The sequence below is a fragment of the Anopheles cruzii genome, chromosome 3, assembly GCF_943734635.1.
Source record: "Anopheles cruzii chromosome 3, idAnoCruzAS_RS32_06, whole genome shotgun sequence".
NCBI lineage: Eukaryota > Metazoa > Arthropoda > Insecta > Diptera > Culicidae > Anopheles > Anopheles cruzii.
In genome coordinates, this window is record NC_069145.1 from 13,430,199 (window position 1) to 13,451,037 (window position 20,839).

Sequence of the window (20,839 nt, forward strand, 5' to 3'; positions counted from 1 at the left end):
TAGATACAGGAATGTTTCTCTGGGTGTTTATCCTCTCCGACCAATGGGAGATTACTGCGTGGACCGAGTGAGACACGCACGGTGCACGGGTTAACACGGGTCCATGGGCACAAGAGCCGAGGATTTGATTTCACTTAATATTTCAGTCAGCATTCGATTTCACTGACGTGTTTCTTTCTCGCTCGCTTGACGCTCCTCTGGCGAAAACGTCAAACGACCGGGGCCGGTTTTCGCCCCAATCAGCTGGCATTTTTCGCCTGACAGTTCGATCCCGCGGAAAGCTTTCGAAGCTTTCGACGAGCTGGCAACACTGCCAGCTCATTAGGTGGGCTTTCGAAACGGAAAAAAGGCGAATTTTATGTTTGAATGAATGTTTCTACTTCCAACATTCATGACTAGCTGCCCGAATACCGTCACTTCGCCAAAACAAAGTAAAAGAATCATTTTCACATCTTGTTCACCTTCTGTATCACCTGAACATAAGTCTGTCATCCACGCGAGCGTCGCGTGGATGCCACAATCTGTTTAAAGCACTCTCCATCGCTAGAGGGAAACGGTGGGCAGAAATGTTCTATTTATAGCCCATCCCACCCCACCACCTTAATCACAATCAGCCAATCAAACAGTGCGTATTCTATAAATAGACCGCGCCAACCCACCCCCACCAGACGCTCCCACAGGCTGATGGTGCGTAAATGGAACTGTTGTTTGCTGCCCACGCGAAAAGTACACCCACCAAACCCGAGGGCGAGGGGCGGTTGGCTGACAGGATGCATTTCCATGGCAACTGGGAAAAACTGCGGCGCGACGCGTCACATGTAGGCGAGTTTTCCTTTCCACGATGCTCTCTTATGGGACGCGCGCTTCTTCTGTCCGCCGCGGTGACGCACTCACTTTCATTCCAACGATGCAGCGTCCAACGCGGCGCGCTCTAGCGCTGCTGCACTTTACGCGAAACTACGGCCGGTGGCTGATGGCGCGCGCGGTGGCTTTCTATTTTTAAGCCGATTCGACCTAAAAATATCGAACATTAGATGATACTCGGTGAAACCCAAAAGTGCGCCCTTCTTCCCGCTTAATCCCCGTAGATGGTCCGTCCGGGGCCGGGTGGCACGCGCGCCGTGAGATGACGTGCGGCTTAATTAACGAATAAATTAAGTAACGAGCACCACAAAAAGTGTTGCGAGGCCAATGATTTACACAGGCCCGAGAACAACAGCACACGTCTTGTCCCGTCAGCCGGCCTTCGTTTGTTGTCTCTCCTGTGGCGAGAAAGACGTGAAATACTACACAGGAAAGGTGGCAAAAAGTTATGCTTTTTCAATGACGTCATTTGGGAATTCTTCGTCCCAGCGGGGTGGGTGGAAGGCCTTGTTCTGCGACACGAAAGTTTTCCGTGTTCCTTCCGAAACCTGCAAACATCAACCCGCCCAAACAACCCACTCGCAGAGAAAAAGGTCAAAACTCGGGCTTTTGTTTTTTGCACATTTTTTTCTATTTCTTTTATAAGTCAAAGGAGTTTATACACTTTATGGATCAATGCTCTACTACGTTCGAAAAAGGGAGAGGTAAACAAAAAACGGAGCAAAAACAATCGTTCCTACGCGAGACGATTAAATACAAAACGCGGTCTTGTCGGACACGTTGCAGTGTGATAGAGAAGAGCGCAGAAAGAAAGCATTTTTACAGTTTTGCAATTTTTTCGTGCTGCTTTACGATTTCAAGGGCCAGCAGCTGACCGGGCACGGGCCGGCATCCCGCTGCTCCTACGTCAGCATCCACATTCTTTCCTCTTCGGGGCGCTGCGCCTCATCCACACACACACAACAACCCGTCGTCGTCGTCGTCGTCTTCTTTCTCCGTTTAGTTGCTCTCGTTTCTCACTTTTTCAATTCACTTAATAAATCCTTACTTTTTTTGTTGCTTTTACCACTTTTTGGGAATTTGATTGCTCACTGTTCACGTCAGTGAGTTTTGTTTACTCATTTAATAATTATACTTTTTACTTTGTTTTCCTCGCTTTCGCTCTACTGATGTATAATATTCTTACGTCCTTTCCTCTACACGTACTCACCACTTGTCGTCGTTCTTTCCTTCTCTATGCTGTGTTGCTCACACATTAGCGAGAGAGTTTATGCTTTTTCTTTAAAGATTAATGGTTTTTCTTCTTTATTTTTAATGTTTATCTTAATGCAGTACAGGAGAGTTTGTTGTGGTTGCTGCGAGATACTTTATATATGCTTTGCTTCCGTTTAATTTTTTCCCCAGGCGCACTTCTTGGTTCTTAGCTCTCCCTCTTGTTGCTCACCCTTTCTGTTATTATCGCATTCTCTGTCTCGCATCGCTGTTTGTGGGTGTGCTGCTGTTGTGGTTAGAGTTGTTTCCCGCATTACCTTCTTATCGTCTAATATCACAGATTTTGTTTACTTGCTCATTTCTTTTTTCCCTCCCCTCGGGGTGTTGTTGTTGCTTTTTGTTTTTGTTGTTGTTTGTTGTTGCTCCAGCGTTTTTGTGTTTCAGATTTGTTGGTTGGTTGGTAGGTTTGCTTTCAATCATCCCTTGCGATCCAATTTGTATATACCTCGCGCAGCTGTCGCTCAAAATATGTTATATATGTGTTTTGCTTCCTTCGCAACGTTTCCGCTTCCGCGGAACCGGATGGCGGCCACCCCCCCGACCAGAGGGTGAAAGGAAAGAGGCCACTTCTCGATGCGAATGCGTTTTTCTCTAACTTACCCGCCCTACACAACGACAAATACATGTGAGCGCGGCGCAGGCTCGGCTGCCCGGTCTGTACCTTATCAACGTCTTATCTGCAATTAGCGTGCAAAACACGTTGAGAGTTTGGTTTTTAGGTTCTCGCTTTCCTGATCATTGTGTGTCACGGGTGTGTTGGTTGTGTGCAGTTTTACGCGATACTCAGTCCTACGATATAACTCTACTTTGTCTACAATATTTGTGTGTTTTGTATATAGGAGACACATGTTTTGCGAATTGTAATGTAGCCCACCACTCCGTTAGCCGGCGAAAGTGCGACAACGAACGGAAGTTTCGGAACCATATCTCGCGAGTGTTAACGAGTGTGTGCGGGGGTGTCTTTGGGGGTCAGGTGGAGGGCCCACTTAAGGAGGACGCCATGCCATTTTCCCACCTTGGTATCGTGTGTTCCGCTCACGAAACAAATCACACGCAACAATTCTGCTGCGGCCATCGGTATGCACGCGTGTGTGTGGTGCTTATGTTAATACGTTTTTTTGTTCATTTTTGTGTCATTTTATATCGCGATCACCTAATTTTAATTGAAAACGGAAATAGTTTCCTGCGGGCACAATTGTTCTGCTGTTCCACTAGTAATTCGATCACATCTCGCCACGCACAATGAATGGTTTTGCTTATCCTTTACGGTCTCTGTCTCTCTTTTTCTGTGGTGTGCGTTGTTTCGTTTGATTTGGAATAATGCACGCAATTCACAAATTGCTTCCAGTTTCTGCGTTGGTTTTCTACAATTATCTGGTTCTAATATTTTGGTATTAATGTTTCGACCATATCTCTCTCCTTCCCCCTCCCTCTCTATCTGTCCTTTGTTCACACACAAACGGTTGTCATTTTAAGTTTAGGTCCTTTCATTTTTTCGTTTGTTTGCATTTTTCATTTGTCTCATTTACTGGTTTTTGGCCACAAAACTTTGAACCGAATCTAATTCGAACAGTGTAACAACAACGCGGGCACACGCCACGCAATGGGCTCCCAGCCACCCAACAATTGGCCCTTTCCATTGGTCTCGAAAAGCAAAAAATCGATAAACAACGAACTGAAACAATGGCACCACCCTCGCTCTATCACACGGTGCGAAGGGAGTCGGCTGTGTCCCACGGAACGCAAGAACTCGAGAGAGAGAGCGCGCGAAAAGCGAAAGGAGAAAAACGCAGAAATCAATCGGATCGAGAAAAGCTTCTCCTGACCGCGTGCGGCGGCGGCGACGGCGGCTACAACCACCTAACGGGAGACCCCAAATGGAGCAACGCAACCGCGCAGAAAAAACGCCCCGAACGCCGAAGGGGCACGTGAATGGGTGAAGAAAATTTCAAAACGTTACGAATTGCAGCACCCGCGCCCAAACCACGCCACCGGACCACGGATATGGCAGCAGCCCCCCGTAGAGGAGGAGCAGAGCGCAGAGTCAACGGTATCATCGGCCAGTCGCCGAGGCTTGCTTTCTCCTTCTCTCGCGCACTCAGACATGCCGCCCTTCTGGTGTCTGCGTTCGGGCCCCCCTCACGCCGGAGCGCCCTTTTCCGAGGCGCGCATAACGGAGTTTTCCACTCGCAGGCAGCAGCAACATCACCAGTGTTGCGCCGATAATTTGAAGCAAAACTTTGATGAGCAACACAGCAATACGACTCCTCTGCTTAGAGGAGGAAGAAGAGATAAAAAGTAAACCCTCACACAGAGCAGCGCCGCGCCGTGTAAAGTGGTGCGCGCGAAGGCACGTGAGAAACGCGACCACAAAAGTGAGCAGCGGCCGGCAGCGGATGAGCTGCGCTTATGACCAGAGCTGATGATGGTACCAGGAAGAAGACCAAACAAAAAAAACAGGCCGATCCGCTAAACGCCTGGCGTCAATCGCCAATTGTGTGCGGAGCTGCTGGGGCGCTGTGTGGCTATGAAAGCCGTTGCCATCGTAAAAAAGGCTCCATCGATGGGCAGCAGCAACATGATGATGATGATGATGATGAGAGCAAGATCAAAACACGACGAAGAACGTGCCTCATAAAAGGACGGAGCCATTTGGGAATTTGGGGCGACCACGGTTTGTCCTCGGAAAGGAAGGACCCGCTACTAAAAGAGGTGTCCTCTGTGTAAATCTGAGTTGGAGTTTGGAGCCCCACCGTCGGTTGTAGCCACCAGCGCCAGATGGCGCTGCTCGGTGTCTAGTCGGTGCCGTCATAGTGTTGGCACTGTGTGTGTAGCACACACACACACAAACACCGTAGCAACAGCAGCACAGTGGGCCACGAGGAGGGACGTCGTAATCGCGCGCGCCGTCGAGCCGCCTTGCCTTGTGCGATTTAAATGTTTCTTCTTGCACTTTCACTTCTCTCACTTCTCACTCTGTCGCGCTTTCGCTCTCTCTCTCTCTCGGGCTGTCACTTTGAAGCCTACTTAGAGGCCCAAGCATCGGCGCGCACCTGCTACTTGGATGCCGAGGCCTCAAAAAGTGACCGTTAGACGATGCGGCCGGAAACCGGAGTTATCCGCGGCCGATGGTGTGTCCTGCCGCCCTATTAGGGAAATCGGTTCGGTTCGCGTTTTAAACACCACCCAAAAGTGAGTTGCAAAAATGTGGTCCACTGCCGCGTGGGAAAACTCTTTGGCGCGGCCTCTCCGGCCTGCTTTTCCCATTTCAGACTATCACCCTTCAGGGCACCTTCCTTCGATAAAGAAGAGATGGTGCGCCGCTGCCGCCAACAACGCGTTCGATGGATTTTGACTTCCTCCTTTCGCAATATTGCACCGGGCGTTCGTCGCCGTGGTCGCCCCTTTGCGCTTTGGTGTTGTGCTATTGTGTGTGGCCCTCTCACTCTCTCTTTCCGACACACAGCCCACTGTGTTGCAGCAGCACATTTGCACACTATTTTCACTTTTGCCCACTTCGAACGGTGAAGACAGAGCCGGGCGGCGCAAAACCCTTTCGCCGCTTCTAATGCACAACACACAATTTTTGTGTGTGCCCTTATTCTTTGTGCCACTTTGGTGTGGTGACCACCATCATATGCGCCCCTAACGCACACACACACACACCCGAATTCTCCCGTTATTGCATGATATTGCCCATTCGCTCGACGATGTTGTGTGTTGCACAATGTTCCCTCTCCTCTAGTAATGCACACGGGCGTCCCCCAGTTCAGCAACAAAGGATACGTACATGGGCGACGAGATAACGATAAAAGTAATTTACAATAATGTTAAATTAAGTGTGTCCTTACGCACAGGGCTACTAGTGTTAAAATAAAATTAAAATACACAAACAAAGCTATACGCGCGCGCGCACACGCGAAGTGTGGTTAAAATTAATTTAAATTTGTCCTAAAAGCAAACCTCTCGGTCTCTTGGTCCGTCCGTCGGTCGGAGAGAAACAAATAAACAATATAATCAACTAAACGCCTCACCGATTAACGAAGGAGAGAATTGGGGTGGCTGGTTCGTTGGTTGGTTGGTTGGTTGGTTGGAAACAATTGGGTGCCACCCTGGGAGACACGAATTATGCTAACCCGCGGTAGGGTAAAAGCGCACACGGGGCTCGCGCTCCTCTTGCTTCGCTCGCCGTTCAGTCCACGACCTACACATTCCGTTGGCCGCCAAACTTCTGAGCCGCCACAGCACTGTGCACCGTGCACTTTGTGTGTGTATGTATTAAGGGCAAATAAATTAAGAATTATACGTTACATTGCACACACTGCGACATGCGAGACTGGAGACGACTCAGAAGTGGCATTCCCCTTTTTGGGAGAGGGCGCGACGAACATCTTCAGTCGAAAGACGCGAAACGGAAGGTTGGTGGCGGCGGCGACCGGTAGTAACAGCAGTGGACGGCGAGCGCGGCGCTACGTGGGGAGCACACCGTGGCGCAGAGGTTGGCGGCCTACTTTCAAGTTTCCAGCGACGTAACGACGAGATTGTGGAACACGCTGGCCCCACCGTCGGTGCCCATCAGCATGGCGGCTTGGCCACAGGAATCGATGGCGGTGGTCGGCGACGGGGAGGCAGCTCCACTGGCCGCCACTGCCGAGGCCACACCGTGGCCACCTTGGTGTCCGGTAGCGGTCGCTCCAACCCCACAGCCCATTGCGGCCGTGCCCGTGGCGTTACCGGTGGCTGCTGCTGCGGCGGCTGCCGCAGCCGCGGCCGCCGCTGCTCCGGCCGCCGAGGTAGCGGCCACGACGGCTGCCGCCGCCATCGCACCGCCATTGCTGACGCCCAGCCGGAGCGCATCCATGATGACCTCGAACTCCTTCTGGTGGTGGTGCGCCACCTGGTAGTCGAACCCGACGGCCAGATCCGGCAGCGAGTGGAACGGGTGCAGGAACGGACTGGTGGCGAACGGGTGCTCAAGCAGATCCCCGATCCGGGGCCGCTTGCACAGACCGATGATCTCCGACGACGACGACGAGAGCGGACTTTGGTCCGACTGATGATGATGGTGATGATGGTGGTGGTGGTGATGGTCATCTGCGGCGGTGGTCGACGATGGCGGGGACGCAGCAGGACAGTCGTCGATGCCGGTCAGCAGACGGCCACCGCCGGCCGGGAAGCATATCTGGGACAGGGCCTCCCGCACCAACCGGTCACTGTCGTCGTCGTCCATCGACGCAAACTTCCGCTTGCGCGACACCATCGCCTGCTCGAGCTGCTCGGCCCCTTGCGTTATTTCCGGATCGACCAGTGGCATCGCCGCGTCCAGCGCACACAGTTCCCGGTCGAGCGTCTCCAGGTCGGTCTCGACGGACGAAGACTTTCGCTGCCGGTCCGCTTCGCTTGGCGTCGGTTGGGCGACCAGTGGGGACGACGACGAGGAGGATGAGGAGGAGGTGGCGGCAATTGATGAATCCGAGCCGAGCTCGGAGTTGTTGCCGCTGCTGCTGCTACTGCTGAGACCCGACGACGGAGAGGCCACCAATCGCTGGTGTTGCTGTTGCTGCTGCTGCTGTTGGTGGTGATGGTGGTGGTGGTGGTGCAGGTGATGTAGTGGCGAGGGGGCGGGCGAGGAGGACAGGTTGTGATTATGCTGCAACTGACAGTTGTTGTTCAGATTTTCATTGTTATGCACGAACTCTCCCAGCTCGTCGCGATGGTGGTGGTGATGGTGGTGGTGGTGGTGCAGGTGGTGATGGTTGTTGCCGTTGCTGCCGAGGCTCGCGTTGGCATAGTTGTTGTTCATGCAATCCGACTCCGATGCGTCCTCATCGTCGTACTGCTTTCTGCCACTGTCACTGCTTCTGTTTCGAACGTGTTCGAGAGCGAGAAAAAGAGATAGAGAGAGAGAGAGAGAGAAGGAGAGAGAAAGAGAGAATGAAAATGGGGCCAATTAATAACAAAACCACTTACACGTCCGTTAGAAAAATGAGGTGATTAATGTCACAAACACGAGGCTCACGGATTAATTGATAATTAGTTGTCAACTGGCGGCCGCGTGCCCGCGCGACCAAAACACAAACAAACCAGAGCGATGATGACGTTTGAGAGTTGTCAATTGGAAAGGCAAACCGAAACCGAACCGAAAGCTTTTAAATGCAACGTGCGCACTCACACGGGCATACGAAGGACAACGGCAACTATGACGTGTGCCTTTTAAGCAGCAAGTCAAGTCGCGTGGCGTCTGGTGGCATCTAGTGACGTTTGCTCCGTTTGCCACAGTGAAAAAGAAAACCAACTGTTGTTGTTGTCGCCCCAGACACACACACACAGTCGCGTGGCCATGTCCCCCCCCTCGCCGTTAGTAGACCGCGGTGCGATGTACAATGCGTTTTCTTTGGGGTTAGGGAGCACGACGTTTCTGTGTTGTCGGAGTAGACGAAGCCGACTGTTGCTTCGATTGCTCCACCTTTCGCGCTCTCTTCCCCTGTTCATTGTTTCGCTGGGCCCTTTGCGAAAAACGAAAAAAATGGTCTCAAACGTCCACACGAAGTCCGAGAATCGATTATCGGATGATTCGAGGTGACGCGCGCGGATACAAGGGTGTTGTGTGCTTCGTTCGCTCTCTCTCTTCCTTGACAGATTATAAAATTAGCCAAGATTCTGCACAACCACCATCGGTTCTTCTCGGGCTCGCGGGACGGTGGTGCCCAAAGTAATCCAATCCACACACCACTTGCCACCGCGCTCCGCCCCATCGTGTGTCGTTTGTGGTGCGCTATTTTTAACCCTACACGCCACACTACCTACTCTCGCCTTGCCTTACAGACACACACACCGACGGCCGTTCGCCTTCGCAAAGCACGCACCCGCCGACGGAGGCGGAAGCCATTTTTCGTTGTTTCAAAGCAACAACCGGAGCAGAGTGGAGCTCGGTGCGCAACTATTCTTCGAATCAATCAAACGTACACACTGCTGTGAGTATCATCACCAGAAACTCGCGTGCGTCCCCAACGGAGTTCGAAAACTCGGAGGACTTCTACTAATATTTCGGTACGAAACCAGCATCACATCACACGCGTGTCCCGCGTAGTAATCGATGATGCTCGGGTTACGTGTTGCTTCACAGAACACTTCCACAGCCACTCTCTGGTAAGAGATTCTCTTCCAAGGTTCGCGGGATCGGAAGGAACCGACCACAACAACATAAGAAGACGACAAGATTCGGTTGGCACGCGACACAAACAAAAAGGCATCATCCTGACGCGAAGCAAACGTCATCATCAGCAACGGCACCGACAACGATAACGACACGATAACTCACCTGGCCAGATTGGAGAGCATCAGGAGCTTGTGCTGCTTCTCGCGCCGTATGTCGTCGGTGAGCCGCGAGTACGTGTTGTTGATGCACACCGAGCGGCGCAGGTTGCGCTCCGAGTCCTTGATGCGCTCGAGCTTGTGCACGCACAGCTGCAGGATCCGCTTGCGCACCTCGCGCTGCTTCAGCTGCGGCGAGATCATCGGCACCTTCGGCCGGTTGCGCCGGATCGGGGGCGACGAGTGGGGCGGCCCGAACATGTCCGAGTCGTCGTCGGCCGCCGCCGCGGCCCCACTGTTCGATGGCAGGGTCATGGTGACCCGTGGACGTGGCGCTGAGATTCTCTCTCACTCACCCTCTCACTGTGGCTTTTTTGTTAATTATTTGGTGTCACTTTTGTTTTTCTTTTAGTGGGACACACTCCGCCGACAGAGAAACCGGACGAATGTCACTTTTACGACACACTTTCGACACCCAGCAGCGGCGCGGATCACTTCCTTCTCCTGGCTGCCGTCACACAGTCCGTGGTGCGCCGTCCCGTTGTGTTCACGCACGCACGCACGCACGCACGCACGCACGCAGGCAGAGAGGAACTATTGGTTCACTTTGTGCGCAGCCACTTGAGCTCTCCCTCTCTCGCTCTCTCTCGCTTATGACGGGAGTTTTGGATTTTGCTTTCGCGCGGTCACAGCAAGCCGCACCGTTTTCTAGTTCATGCTCCAAATTCCCTGCGCTTTTCAATTTCAATTCAAATGATTAACCACTCGCTGGTCACTCGCTGCACACACACACACACACCAACAGACGCCTGTGTTAAGGCCACCTCTTTAACACGATCGTTTTATGACGTGTTGTGGGTTATTTTTTATGTTTCTGCAGGTAAATGTCGCGCGCCTCGAAAGCGAAACTCTGGACAGCAGGCTGCGGGTTCTTTTCGGGACTTACGCTCCGCTCGAGCAACCTGCTGGTCACTTGCAATTTTTTTTCTCTTCTTCTATTGGCCACACACACAGTCACCAGCACCACCCGTCACCACGGTCGCGCGTTGCTCGAAACCCGTTTTCGGACTGTGGCGAGAGAGATACCACCACCCATCGGCTGACTGGCTGGCTGGCTGGCTGGCGACCTTGCCCCTTCCCGCCCCACCGTTTGGTAGGCCGTTAGGCGCGGGTGAAGGAAGCTAACTTAACACAGGTCGGCGGTGGTGGAGCCGTACCCGCTTCGTCTGCGTCTCTCTGTTTTGTTGTTGTTAACCACTCATGAGGCCACACTTATTCCTTTGGATATCCTTATGCTCACTGGCGCGGCGGAAGTCACTGGCAGGCACGGTACAGAGTTGGCCAAAGTTTGGTTTCAAATTGCACGAATGGGCACGGCGAGCGGGCGGGTGAGATGATAATAAATTGACACGCGACCTCAATTGACACGGGCACGGTTCGGGAAGCTTGGGCAGCTACCTGTACACATGTGCGGCGGACCGAAAATGAAACTAATCACTTAGTGGTAGTCAGTGGGGTGGCCGTCGGGGTGTCACATCGTTGGCGGCGACGGAGGCAATAAGTCACACTTCTTGTAAGACCACCAACCACCGGTGGGCCAGATGCAAAACCATAATCCCGAGATCCGTCCGAGTGTGGCTGCTGGATTGACCCTGGTCGGAGACACAACACACGCACGCACGGCACGGGTGATTCCTTTAAACGGCCGCTTCTTCGTTCGGTCGGCTCGGCTCGGCACGTGCACCGTTCGGCTCCTCACACACTACACGCCGTTACAACTGGAAATGCCCTTCTCGGCCGGTCGGTCGGATGGATGGATCCGCCGGATCGGTTGTGTGGTAACCGGAGAAGAGAACTGAGGATGGATGACGACGGGTGGTCACACACAACCCCCCCCCTGACCGTCTGTTGTGTGTGCGAGGAACGCTTCTTGATTATTTCGCGCGTGCTGCACGCTCGAACGCCAATCCGAAACTGAACGACGGACACAACACGAACGACCAACCAACCAACCATCCGGACGGTCGCCCGAATGTCGAATGCCGCGCGGTGCGAGCGAGTGAACGGCGGCGCGAGCGTCACTCACCATCGGCGGCGCGACGGCGGCCTCTCGCGAGTGTTCACCACCCACTGCGGCACCGCCTCCTGCCTCCCTTCCTGGGGGGTATCGTAACCGAAAAAGGGGATAACTTGCGCGCACGTCTAACGGTAATGGTCATAATGGCAAGCGCGAGTAATAGCTCCATACTCCCAATAATGACCGGAAGTTCGATTTGAACATATTTGGGGAGGCCCCCGACCCGCGCGGATCCTGTCCGGTTCATCTACACCGGACGAGACACACACACTCGGTTCATGACGTCGTCGGATAGAATATGCCATCGGGGAGCATACGACTTCACGGGGACGACGACGTCGATTGCCACTAAAAAACCACAATCACCTTGTGAGCGGCACACTCACTCGCGTGAGTGCACGCTTCGTGCTTCGTGAGAAACGCTGTGTTTTGTCCATTCCCTCATTCTACAGCGTTCACACGGCGTGTACGGATACGCCAAGGCTGCGCATACGACGCTCAAGGTGTGTGCGTGCGTGTGTACGAGGGTACAACGGTATTCGGAATCAGCTGTGCCACACCGACCGATGCGCCATCGGCTGTAAGTACCGCATCAATGGCCACACGATGAAGCACGCAGAGGGGACCTGTGGCGGCGGCGGGGTGCGTACGAGACGGTAGCGTACACACACACGCACACGCACGAAGGCGAGATTCTTTTGTTTTAATATTATGTAAAAAAAACACAACAAAACAATAGCCCTTCGCGGAGGCGCCGCCGTCTCAAGATGTCCGATGTTGTCGCCAAACTCCTCGAGCGAAGTTTGCTCTTCATTTCATCGCCCCCCACGCGTCGTGCGAGAGAATAGTAACAAAGTAATTTCCTCCTGTCCACAGTTTACCTCGAAATCCCGATGTTCTCCTTTTGAAGAGAGCGCACGCACGCCGAAGGCTACACGCGTTTGACTTTTGATGCTCCCGATCAGCGGCGGCGGCGGCGAGAAGGCCACGAAGTGAGCAGTGAGATTTCGCGCTCACCTCACACACTCCGTCGACATCGGGCATCGTGTGAGCGAGAGAGACAGCAGATGGGAGAATATTCAACGGGCGATGATGATGCTGCGTTCGATACATCGGAAAGTCGGAGTACGGGGTTTCCCATATCGCGGCTTGTACCTTCGGGGGATGCTGCTCAAGAAGGATGCGGGAATGTGTGTAGCAGCACACGCGGAAATGAGCGTGCGTGCGCCACACACCGTGTACCCGCCGCGCTTCTCACGCTTCTGGGCCACTACCTCCGGAAGGCCTTCTGGCACGCATAGTGGCGTCTGCCCTTAGCGGTGTACCAGGTACCAGGTGGGCTCCCTAGAGGCACGAACCGGTAGCGAAACCGGGCAGCAGGTAGGGCGCGTCTCGCCGTGACACGTCGTGTTTTGACAGCTTCATCGCGAGCGCGGAACCGCGTTTGCGTGTGTGCGCCACGGCGACAGGATTACCATTTTTGAACTTGGCCCACTGGTTTATTGGGCGGATTACCACCGATTAATGTTGTTGGGTCTGACGAGAGAGGTGGCGGCCTCTGACACATCGTCGGTCGGAGCTTAGCTCTGCAGTGTGTCTCACCTTTTGCTTACGCGGTTAATGTACCAACCCCGATCGTTGGTTCGTTCATCGCCCCAACGGCTCCGATAAATAAATGGGTCTCCTTGGGCCAACGCAAAGCCACACCACGACTTTAAACCGTCTTTTTTCTTATTCTGCCCTGCTGCCATCACCATCATCATCATCGGTGTCTTTGCCTCCCCGAGGTTCGATTGCAACCGCGTCGTCGCAGGATAAAAATTGCTCGAACCGAACAGCTGGGCCCAGCCAGCAAGCAGAGGGCGACGAAGTCGTCAGTGGACGAAGCATAAGAAAACACACAACACAAACATACAAATCTGACACTGCGGCAGCATCATGGGCGCAGGGAAAGGCCCAAGAATAAGAGGGTAATGGTAATAATAATAATGCACAGCGAGTGGAACCTCTCACCCGTGGCCACACTGTCGTGCTCACTCTTGCCTTGCTCGCTGTCCTTTTCTTGACGCGTGTTATGCTCTGCCAACCAGCTAACGTGCGCTACGCCGCGTTTACCCCTAGGCTCGACAGTAGTCCGCTACGTGTATGGTAATGAATTTGTTATCACTTACTAACCCCAAAAGACCCCAGCAGCAGCGGCAAGGTGTCAGCAGAGAGCACCCGGACGACTCAATTCCGCGATATGAGCGCGTTTCTATCGAACTAGTGGCCACCGTATAGTCAATCGGGCCAATTAACAAAATAGGAAAACCGAATCACCGGACCGATATTATGGTCCTGCCTCCCCGCGATAGGCTTATGGCACGGCCGCGAACCTGAAGCGATAGAGTGCGGCCCGCTATTATGTAGTTTTTGTTGTAAAGCAACCCGTGAGCGAGCGAGCGAGAGCGATGCTGGCTGGTGGTGCCCTTTTCGCACTCCTCGAATCAGTCGCCTACTGCGTGACCCGCCCGCCCGCCCGGACCAGCGCGCGCTCAAGTGAAACCACCCTCCCGCCCGATGAATGGCCCAAGATGACGGCGGCGGCGGCGATGATGATGATGGTGATGAAATTTTCCCTTCGCGCTGCAGCGGGGCGCGCTTTCCGTTCGGTTCGGGGTTCGGGTTTTCTAAAACGATTTAAAATTCAAGGTGAAAGGATAACAGCACACAAAGGGGCACACGGGCACTGCCTACGATTGCTGCTCCCGGTTCCCCGACCCGCAGGGTGCTTCACATAATAATAAGGATAAAGAATTGGGTCCAAAACTAGCGCACGGAACGTGTGTCTTCTGCGTAGCGTTCCGCCGAAAAATCGGTTCTTTGTGTGAATCCTGCAGCAGCACGTGAAGGACGAACCCACCATCGCAGGTTGGAGCCGGCGGCGGCCCCCGAGAGTTGCATGCATTATTTCGATGTAGTGTTTTCCTCCAGCCAGCCAGCCAGCCAGCCAGCCAGCCGCGGCACGTCGTCCAACACGCAACGTTATATCAACGTCTTTGCGTGGCACGGCACAGCGAAAAACCTACCGCCCTCCCCTCCACCTTCGCTCGTCGCACCGTCCGCCAGCGCAGCATAAGAAGCAGCAGCAGCAGCAGCAGCGGGCCGAACGGGCAAAAACCAGCCTCGCGTGTGGTACCGAGGCACGTACCACCGGCGAACGGCTGCCCTCTGCGTCGAGGGGTTCCGCGTGCTCCGCGTCCTACACCCCAGCCCTCGCTCAGACCCCCGCCAGTGGCCTGACATTGTGATAGCAACTCGCTCCTCGCTGCTGCTGCTGCTGCTGCCGCAGCAAAGTGGAACTACAAAGTAGTGCGCGGCGCGGAGACCACTTTTTTCCGTTCCGTTCACCCGGGGTTTTGACGGCTTGAAAACTTCAAATATTTAACAGAGCACCCGGGCGGGGCCGTGCCTTGGGCATCGCGGGCGATTAGATGGCGCACTTTTCGGTCTCGGAAAGCCTCGGAAGCCGGACAATCGGATCCGGAATCCTCCGATTTTTATCTCCCAGAAAACGCACAATGAGTCCCTGGATGACAGTGGTGGGCCCAATACGGGAACCATCGACGACGACGACGGTTCTTCGTCAACCAGCAGTCCAAAACGGAGGGGCCAAAATGAAGGTTAGTGATTGGCAACACAGCACTCCAAGACGGGGACGACGACGAAGAAGCCCACAAACGAGAGCTCGACAACGCGGTGGCGACGTGCGATTATCGTTATTAAAGCAAAATATGATCCACACGCAAATGCGTCGCTGGCCGTCCGTCGTCCGTCCGACTTTTGCTGACATCGCTCTCCACGCCTTGAATGTCTCTTTCTCGCTCATGCACGCCCGCGAGAGAGAGAGAGCGAACCGAGGGACAAACAGATGGATATTAGAATCTTAATATAGCTAATGCCGCCAGTGGAAGCATTAAATCGGGTTTTTATATGCTTTCGATTCGACACATTACACACACCCGGACGAAGCGACTCGAGTCTCATCGCTCACCGCCGTGAGCTGATCCGGCGGCTGTGTGTGAGCTCGGTTCGCGCTCAGCTCAGTCCGCGACATCCGCCACCGATGGGAAAAAAGAAATTAAGAGAACCGCCGCTGCATAATTCACGGCTCGGGAAAGTTAATCGCACAATGGCAACACCGGCGCCTGCCGGCCCCCTGGCATCAGCCAGCGTAACGGCGACATTTATCGATACGCACTTCTATGGTGGTTCCTTGTCCGGGGTTTAATGAGGCGTCGATTATTGGCGACGGTGCTGCGCTGGCTGAATTTCTGCGGGTTCAACGCGATAGCCGCGATCCTTTGGGCCGGGGTCCGGTTTATGTGTCCCGGTTGTGCATCTCGAAAAGAAAAATGAGGGACCATTGACTTTCGGGCCAAGGACGCATCCATTCCGTGTGTGTGTGTCGTGCACGCCTTGGATTTCCCTTTGCCGGTGGCCGGATGTTGTGGTTCTTCCCAAGAACGTTCACGACATCATGAATCATCCTCACCCGAAAGATAAAGGAGTGTGGCCATTTTGTGTCGGCCTCCCCCGGTCGCCCCAACGATGCTCGGAGTGATTCATCAGCCTCAACAGAACGCGCCTCTTCTTCGTCCTTCACCGCCACGGGTGTGTGTTGTAGGTGCGTTCCTCTTCCTCCCGCGGTGACTAATGACGCGGGTTTGTGATGCGCACGTCACTCACGGCTCAGCGTGCTCACTCTCACTCAGGTTCGCTGCCGACGGAATGTGCGCCGCGCGTCGCGGCTTGAAGGTTTCTCTCGCGCCCGGCCAACGTTTGACACCAATCCGGGCGGTCGGAGTGAGGGTTTTTGCATTTATAATCAGGACAATAGCGCACTCATCGGCGAATTCGAGTGATTTGCTGTTTAATGATGGAGCGTGTGAAGGCGAAAAGCCTGTCCTAATTACCGGGCTTAGCTGTCCTTTAAAGGGAAAAGGCGCAAACGAACGCTGATCGATCAAATCCACAACATGAATTCCTTTTTGAATCCTTCCTTCTTTTTCCTCAAACGGCCCAAAAATAAAGCTTCTTGTGGGCCGCCAGGTGGTTCCCAAGAACTATCGCTCCCCCCTTCGCCCGCGGTGTGCCGTTATCGAGTTCGATCAAATTGAGGCCATCAAACGCTCATTAAGCCCAGCGACCTCGGTGAGAGAAAGATAGGGCAAAAAGAGGCGAACGAACGGGCACAGTTCAAGGGGCGCCGTACTACTTCCGGTGAGCGACGGCCGATCAGGACACAAACCGCAGGCCGGCTGGGGATCGCTTGTGCAACAAAACGGAAAACACCCCCCAGGTGACTGCCGCCAAGGGAAGTGACGGCATTCGCGAGCCATTCGCCGTCGCACTCGTTCCATTCTTGTATTTCCATTCCCTCACATCGGCGGTTGCAAGGGATTCGACCAGGCGGGCACTGTGGCGTGTCCTTTTCGATATGGGTGGGGGGGATTACTTTGCACCACGCCGTTTCACGCTGGTGACGCTGTAACGACAGCAGCGTCCTGCGTCCTGTTTCCGGTTCCCTGCACCGTGGGACCAATAACGAAGGCTAACTTTCGGTTGTCCAACAACCCGTTGTTGGTGGGGCGGCAGCCCGACACCGACGGTTGTATGTTTTTTGCCACGACGACAGCAAACCGACCGACAGAGAGAGAGAGAGCCCGGTATTAATAATCCGCTTTGCGGCGCGGCACGCGAAAGAGGCCATAAGTGCCCCTCACAAATATGTATATCGGTTATGGGGCAGTGGAAGCGCAAACAAACACGAATTCTGCGTGTTGTCCACACAGAAATGCGCGTCAAATTGAGCGACGCCAAACACATACACCGGCACGGACGCGTGGCGGAGGCTGAACCGCGCGTCGAGAGAAGAAATCCGACGGCGGCAACAATTGGTAGCAGCAGCAGCAGAGTCGGGCCGTATGTAGATCAATGTCACATAAAATGAAGCTTTTCAGGTTAAGCAGCGGTGCGGTCTTGGCCTGGGAAGGGTGTTGTCAGGTAAGAGCGCGCGCGGTTTGACGTCAAGTAAACGGCAACCGCGACAACGACGGCGAGGCTCTCCCGTGCACTCTTGGGGCCCTCGCACTCTCTCTCTGTTTGGGGTTTTCCCTCTCCCAAGGGTTTTTTCTGCTCAGTCTGTCACGCGTACTCTCCCCAGTGGCCGCCACGGAACCACCAGGCACGCGCGTGTGTGTGTGCGAAGAGAGACGACGATAATCGCCATTTCCGTCAGAGTGCGAAGGTGAAGCGAACAATTGAATATAAGGTCGTTCGGCGACACGGTACTCTCTGCGCGCCCTTCGCGCCCAACCCGCCCTCGGTCGGTCCCGGCCTGTCACGGTAAAAAACAGAGAGGGACCAAAGCAGCCAGTCCAACATTTAATAAAAAAGGGTTGAGTGCGCGATCCTGCCAGGAGTCGAACCTGGAATCTTCTGATCCGTAGTCAGACGCGTTATCCATTGCGCCACAGGACCCGTCGGTAAGCGGACAGCTAATCAACGACCCGGTCACTCACACAGCTCAGCCACGCGCTATACACTTAAGACTCGTGCGTTCAGCGCTCAATATGTTTAGCAGCGCATACATACGCATACCAGAGGAGCAAGTCCGCGCCGCGAATATGCGCGAGAAACAAGTCCGGTTTCGCTCACACCCCCCCGTTACGCGGGTTGGGTGGTCGATGGGCGGTGTGGTCGGATGGGGTGTTTAAAAATCGACCACCGATCGACCAGCGCGTCAGCAAACACACACCCAGCAAGTGAACTTCACCTCGTCTCGTCTCCCACGTAACCCGGAAAGACCATTATTTGCGCGAACCTGAAGCGCAAATCGATTTAGAAATTAGGAGAAATATTGCGCCATCGCCATGTGTAGATGTTGCTGCGCTTCAGCCGAAAAGACGTAACAACAAATAAGAAAACATAAGTCGGGCGCAGCGGCTGAAAGTGCTGATAAGGGAGCGTTCTGTACACGAAAACAAACAGCAATCAGCTGAGGTTAATCGCCTGTGTCTAACCTCTCTCTCTCTCACACACACACACACACGCGTTCTTTCTATCTCGTCCAACACAGGTTGAAGGAACAGCTTCGTGAAATCAATCGTCATAAAGATCCCGTGTTTTCTGGTATTTTATTTATTAACAAAAATCAAACTGAAAACTTTTACCAATAAACCCATAGATACCGGTTCCATGCCTGTTAGGACTAATGTATCAATTTGTTTGAAATGTCTTTAAAATAAATCTTCTAGAATTGATCAGCGCAGATCTTCGTCGATTTTCTTGTTCGAGTAACATTCATTCGATGCTCATCTTACGTCATTAGCAGAATAAAGAGTCTGTCAAACTAAGCAAACATGCTGATTCCGATGAACCTTCCGGGAACCCCGAAGTATTCGGGGTTTTGGTACGGTATTTACCCGAACACATTGAGCTAGTTGACAAACTTGCGCCCATTTTGAACCGATTTTTAAGCCAAACAAAGTACGAAAACTTTGAAGCGAAACTTAGCGAAAAAATGTCACCAAACAGGGAACCCGTGACCGGCCGAAAGCTGCGCTAGTTCTGATCGCTGTACTGAAGTTGAGGACCGACATTCTGGAGATCCTTACCATTGGAAACGATTATTATTTTAAAAGTGTCATAATTTCGTTAATTTCGTGAAACAGTTTGTAGTGGACCATCCAAAATCGGGGTTGATTAAACATTTTCTCTTTCCGACACCGTCCAACAGGAGGACGACTTACTAACGAGAGCCTCAGAAGTTAGAAAATGAGTCCCATAATCAAGTAGACATTCACCTGAAAGCTGTTTAAGCTAATTAAACACGAACATTAAAAATTTGTGGAGGGTCCCAAACATTTTGCCAACCCCAAAACTTCTGAAGCGCCAGCCAATTCGGTTCTGTGTGCCGCGTGTTGGCTTCGTTCAAGCCACCACCTCTCAATCATAACGCGCCCAAACGTTGTCAATCAACCGGTTCCGGTTCCGGTGGGCGTCCGGAGGGCTCCGCCGCGTCGATCCGTTTCTCCCGTCCGGGGCTGATGGATTATTGATAAGTGTTTAATAAACAATCGGGTGCATTGCCAGTTGCACCTCACACTTTGGGGCGCGCGGTGTTCGCCGCCGGCACACAAAGAAACTCCATCATCACACGTTGGCAAAAAATCCGCGAAAATCCCATTCATAACATCGCGGGCTTAGCAGCAGCAAATAATGAAAGGAACGAAAGCACACGGTTTTCCATCGACGGCGACAACCAACCCCCGGGGTGGTGGGTTGCGGGGCGCCCCACAGTCACACACACACACACAGAACACACGTGTTATTGATTTTCCCCGGTGCTGATGCTCACGGGCTGGCGGCTTTGTGCGATGCGCTCCACCATTCGCTGCAGTACGTGTCCGTGTTTTTTCTGCGTATTATTCGAGGGTGATTTGTTGTAGCAAAAGTTATGGTATCCATTTCAACCCCCGTTGACAGCGGCCCCAATGTGTAATGGTGCAGATTTGTGGCTCGCTTTTGGGTGTTTATTTTTTGCGGGGTTTCCACGGGGCACCACGGATTTAATGGAGTCTCCACCGCTGGCTGTCACGAACAACGCATCGTTTTTGCGCGACAGCATTTTAATTAAGAACCGATTGAGGTGCGTTATGTTGAAGCGTTTGCTTCTGGCAATATAAGCAATATAAGTCTACACCGGCGACTGACCTTGGGATTGAGTTAGCAAAATAGTCGACACAACAAATGACAGGCGTCGTCCCCGGCGCAGTGGAGGACTCTGGAAGTAATCAAACAAACTAATGCGGAACAGAACAATGGCACAGTTTGCATAAATAATGTCGCCGCCGAATGGCGCCTTCGCCAAGCAGCATTTTAATAACAGATAATGCAATTCAGTTCCTTTGTTGCAACTTTCGTAGACGGGGCGCGAAAGCGAAGCCGAAGGAAAACTCGGACCACAAAAAAGCTGACATTTCCCCCCGAGAGAAGTTGGTTGGCGTAACCTGCGGGGAGGGCCCTTATGCCCTAGCCCCCCCCCCCAGGCTAAAGGACCAAAGCCAATGACAAATTTCCCGTTCGCGCCTTGCCCTTTTTTTTGGTTTGACGGGGTGGGTGTGGCAATGGGCGCCGGGCGCCCATTACAATTGGCGAGCAGGATTTGTCCGGCCGGCCATTTATTATGCATGAAAATTTGCCACAATGCAAGCCGAAGCCCGGCCGGAATTAATTATTGCGCAGGTCGGTAACGGAAAGGTATTTTAT

The 20,839-nt window shown here is 53.2% G+C and overlaps 1 protein-coding gene and 1 non-coding gene across 2 annotated transcripts; both read right to left on the reverse strand.

The window, feature by feature from the left end:
* Positions 1 to 6,649: 6,649 nt before the first annotated feature.
* LOC128269874 (dual specificity protein kinase pyk3) lies at positions 6,650 to 9,765 on the reverse strand. Its single transcript, XM_053007279.1, has 2 exons — positions 9,458 to 9,765; positions 6,650 to 7,997 (listed from the first exon to the last, which is right to left on the reverse strand). The coding sequence occupies exons 1-2, from the start codon at positions 9,763 to 9,765 to the stop codon at positions 6,650 to 6,652; spliced, it is 1,656 nt and encodes a 551-aa protein (XP_052863239.1).
* Positions 9,766 to 17,976: 8,211 nt separating this feature from the next.
* On the reverse strand, positions 17,977 to 18,049 carry Trnar-acg (transfer RNA arginine (anticodon ACG)). The gene has a single exon. It is a non-coding gene; the product is annotated as a tRNA-Arg (tRNA).
* Positions 18,050 to 20,839: the final 2,790 nt, after the last annotated feature.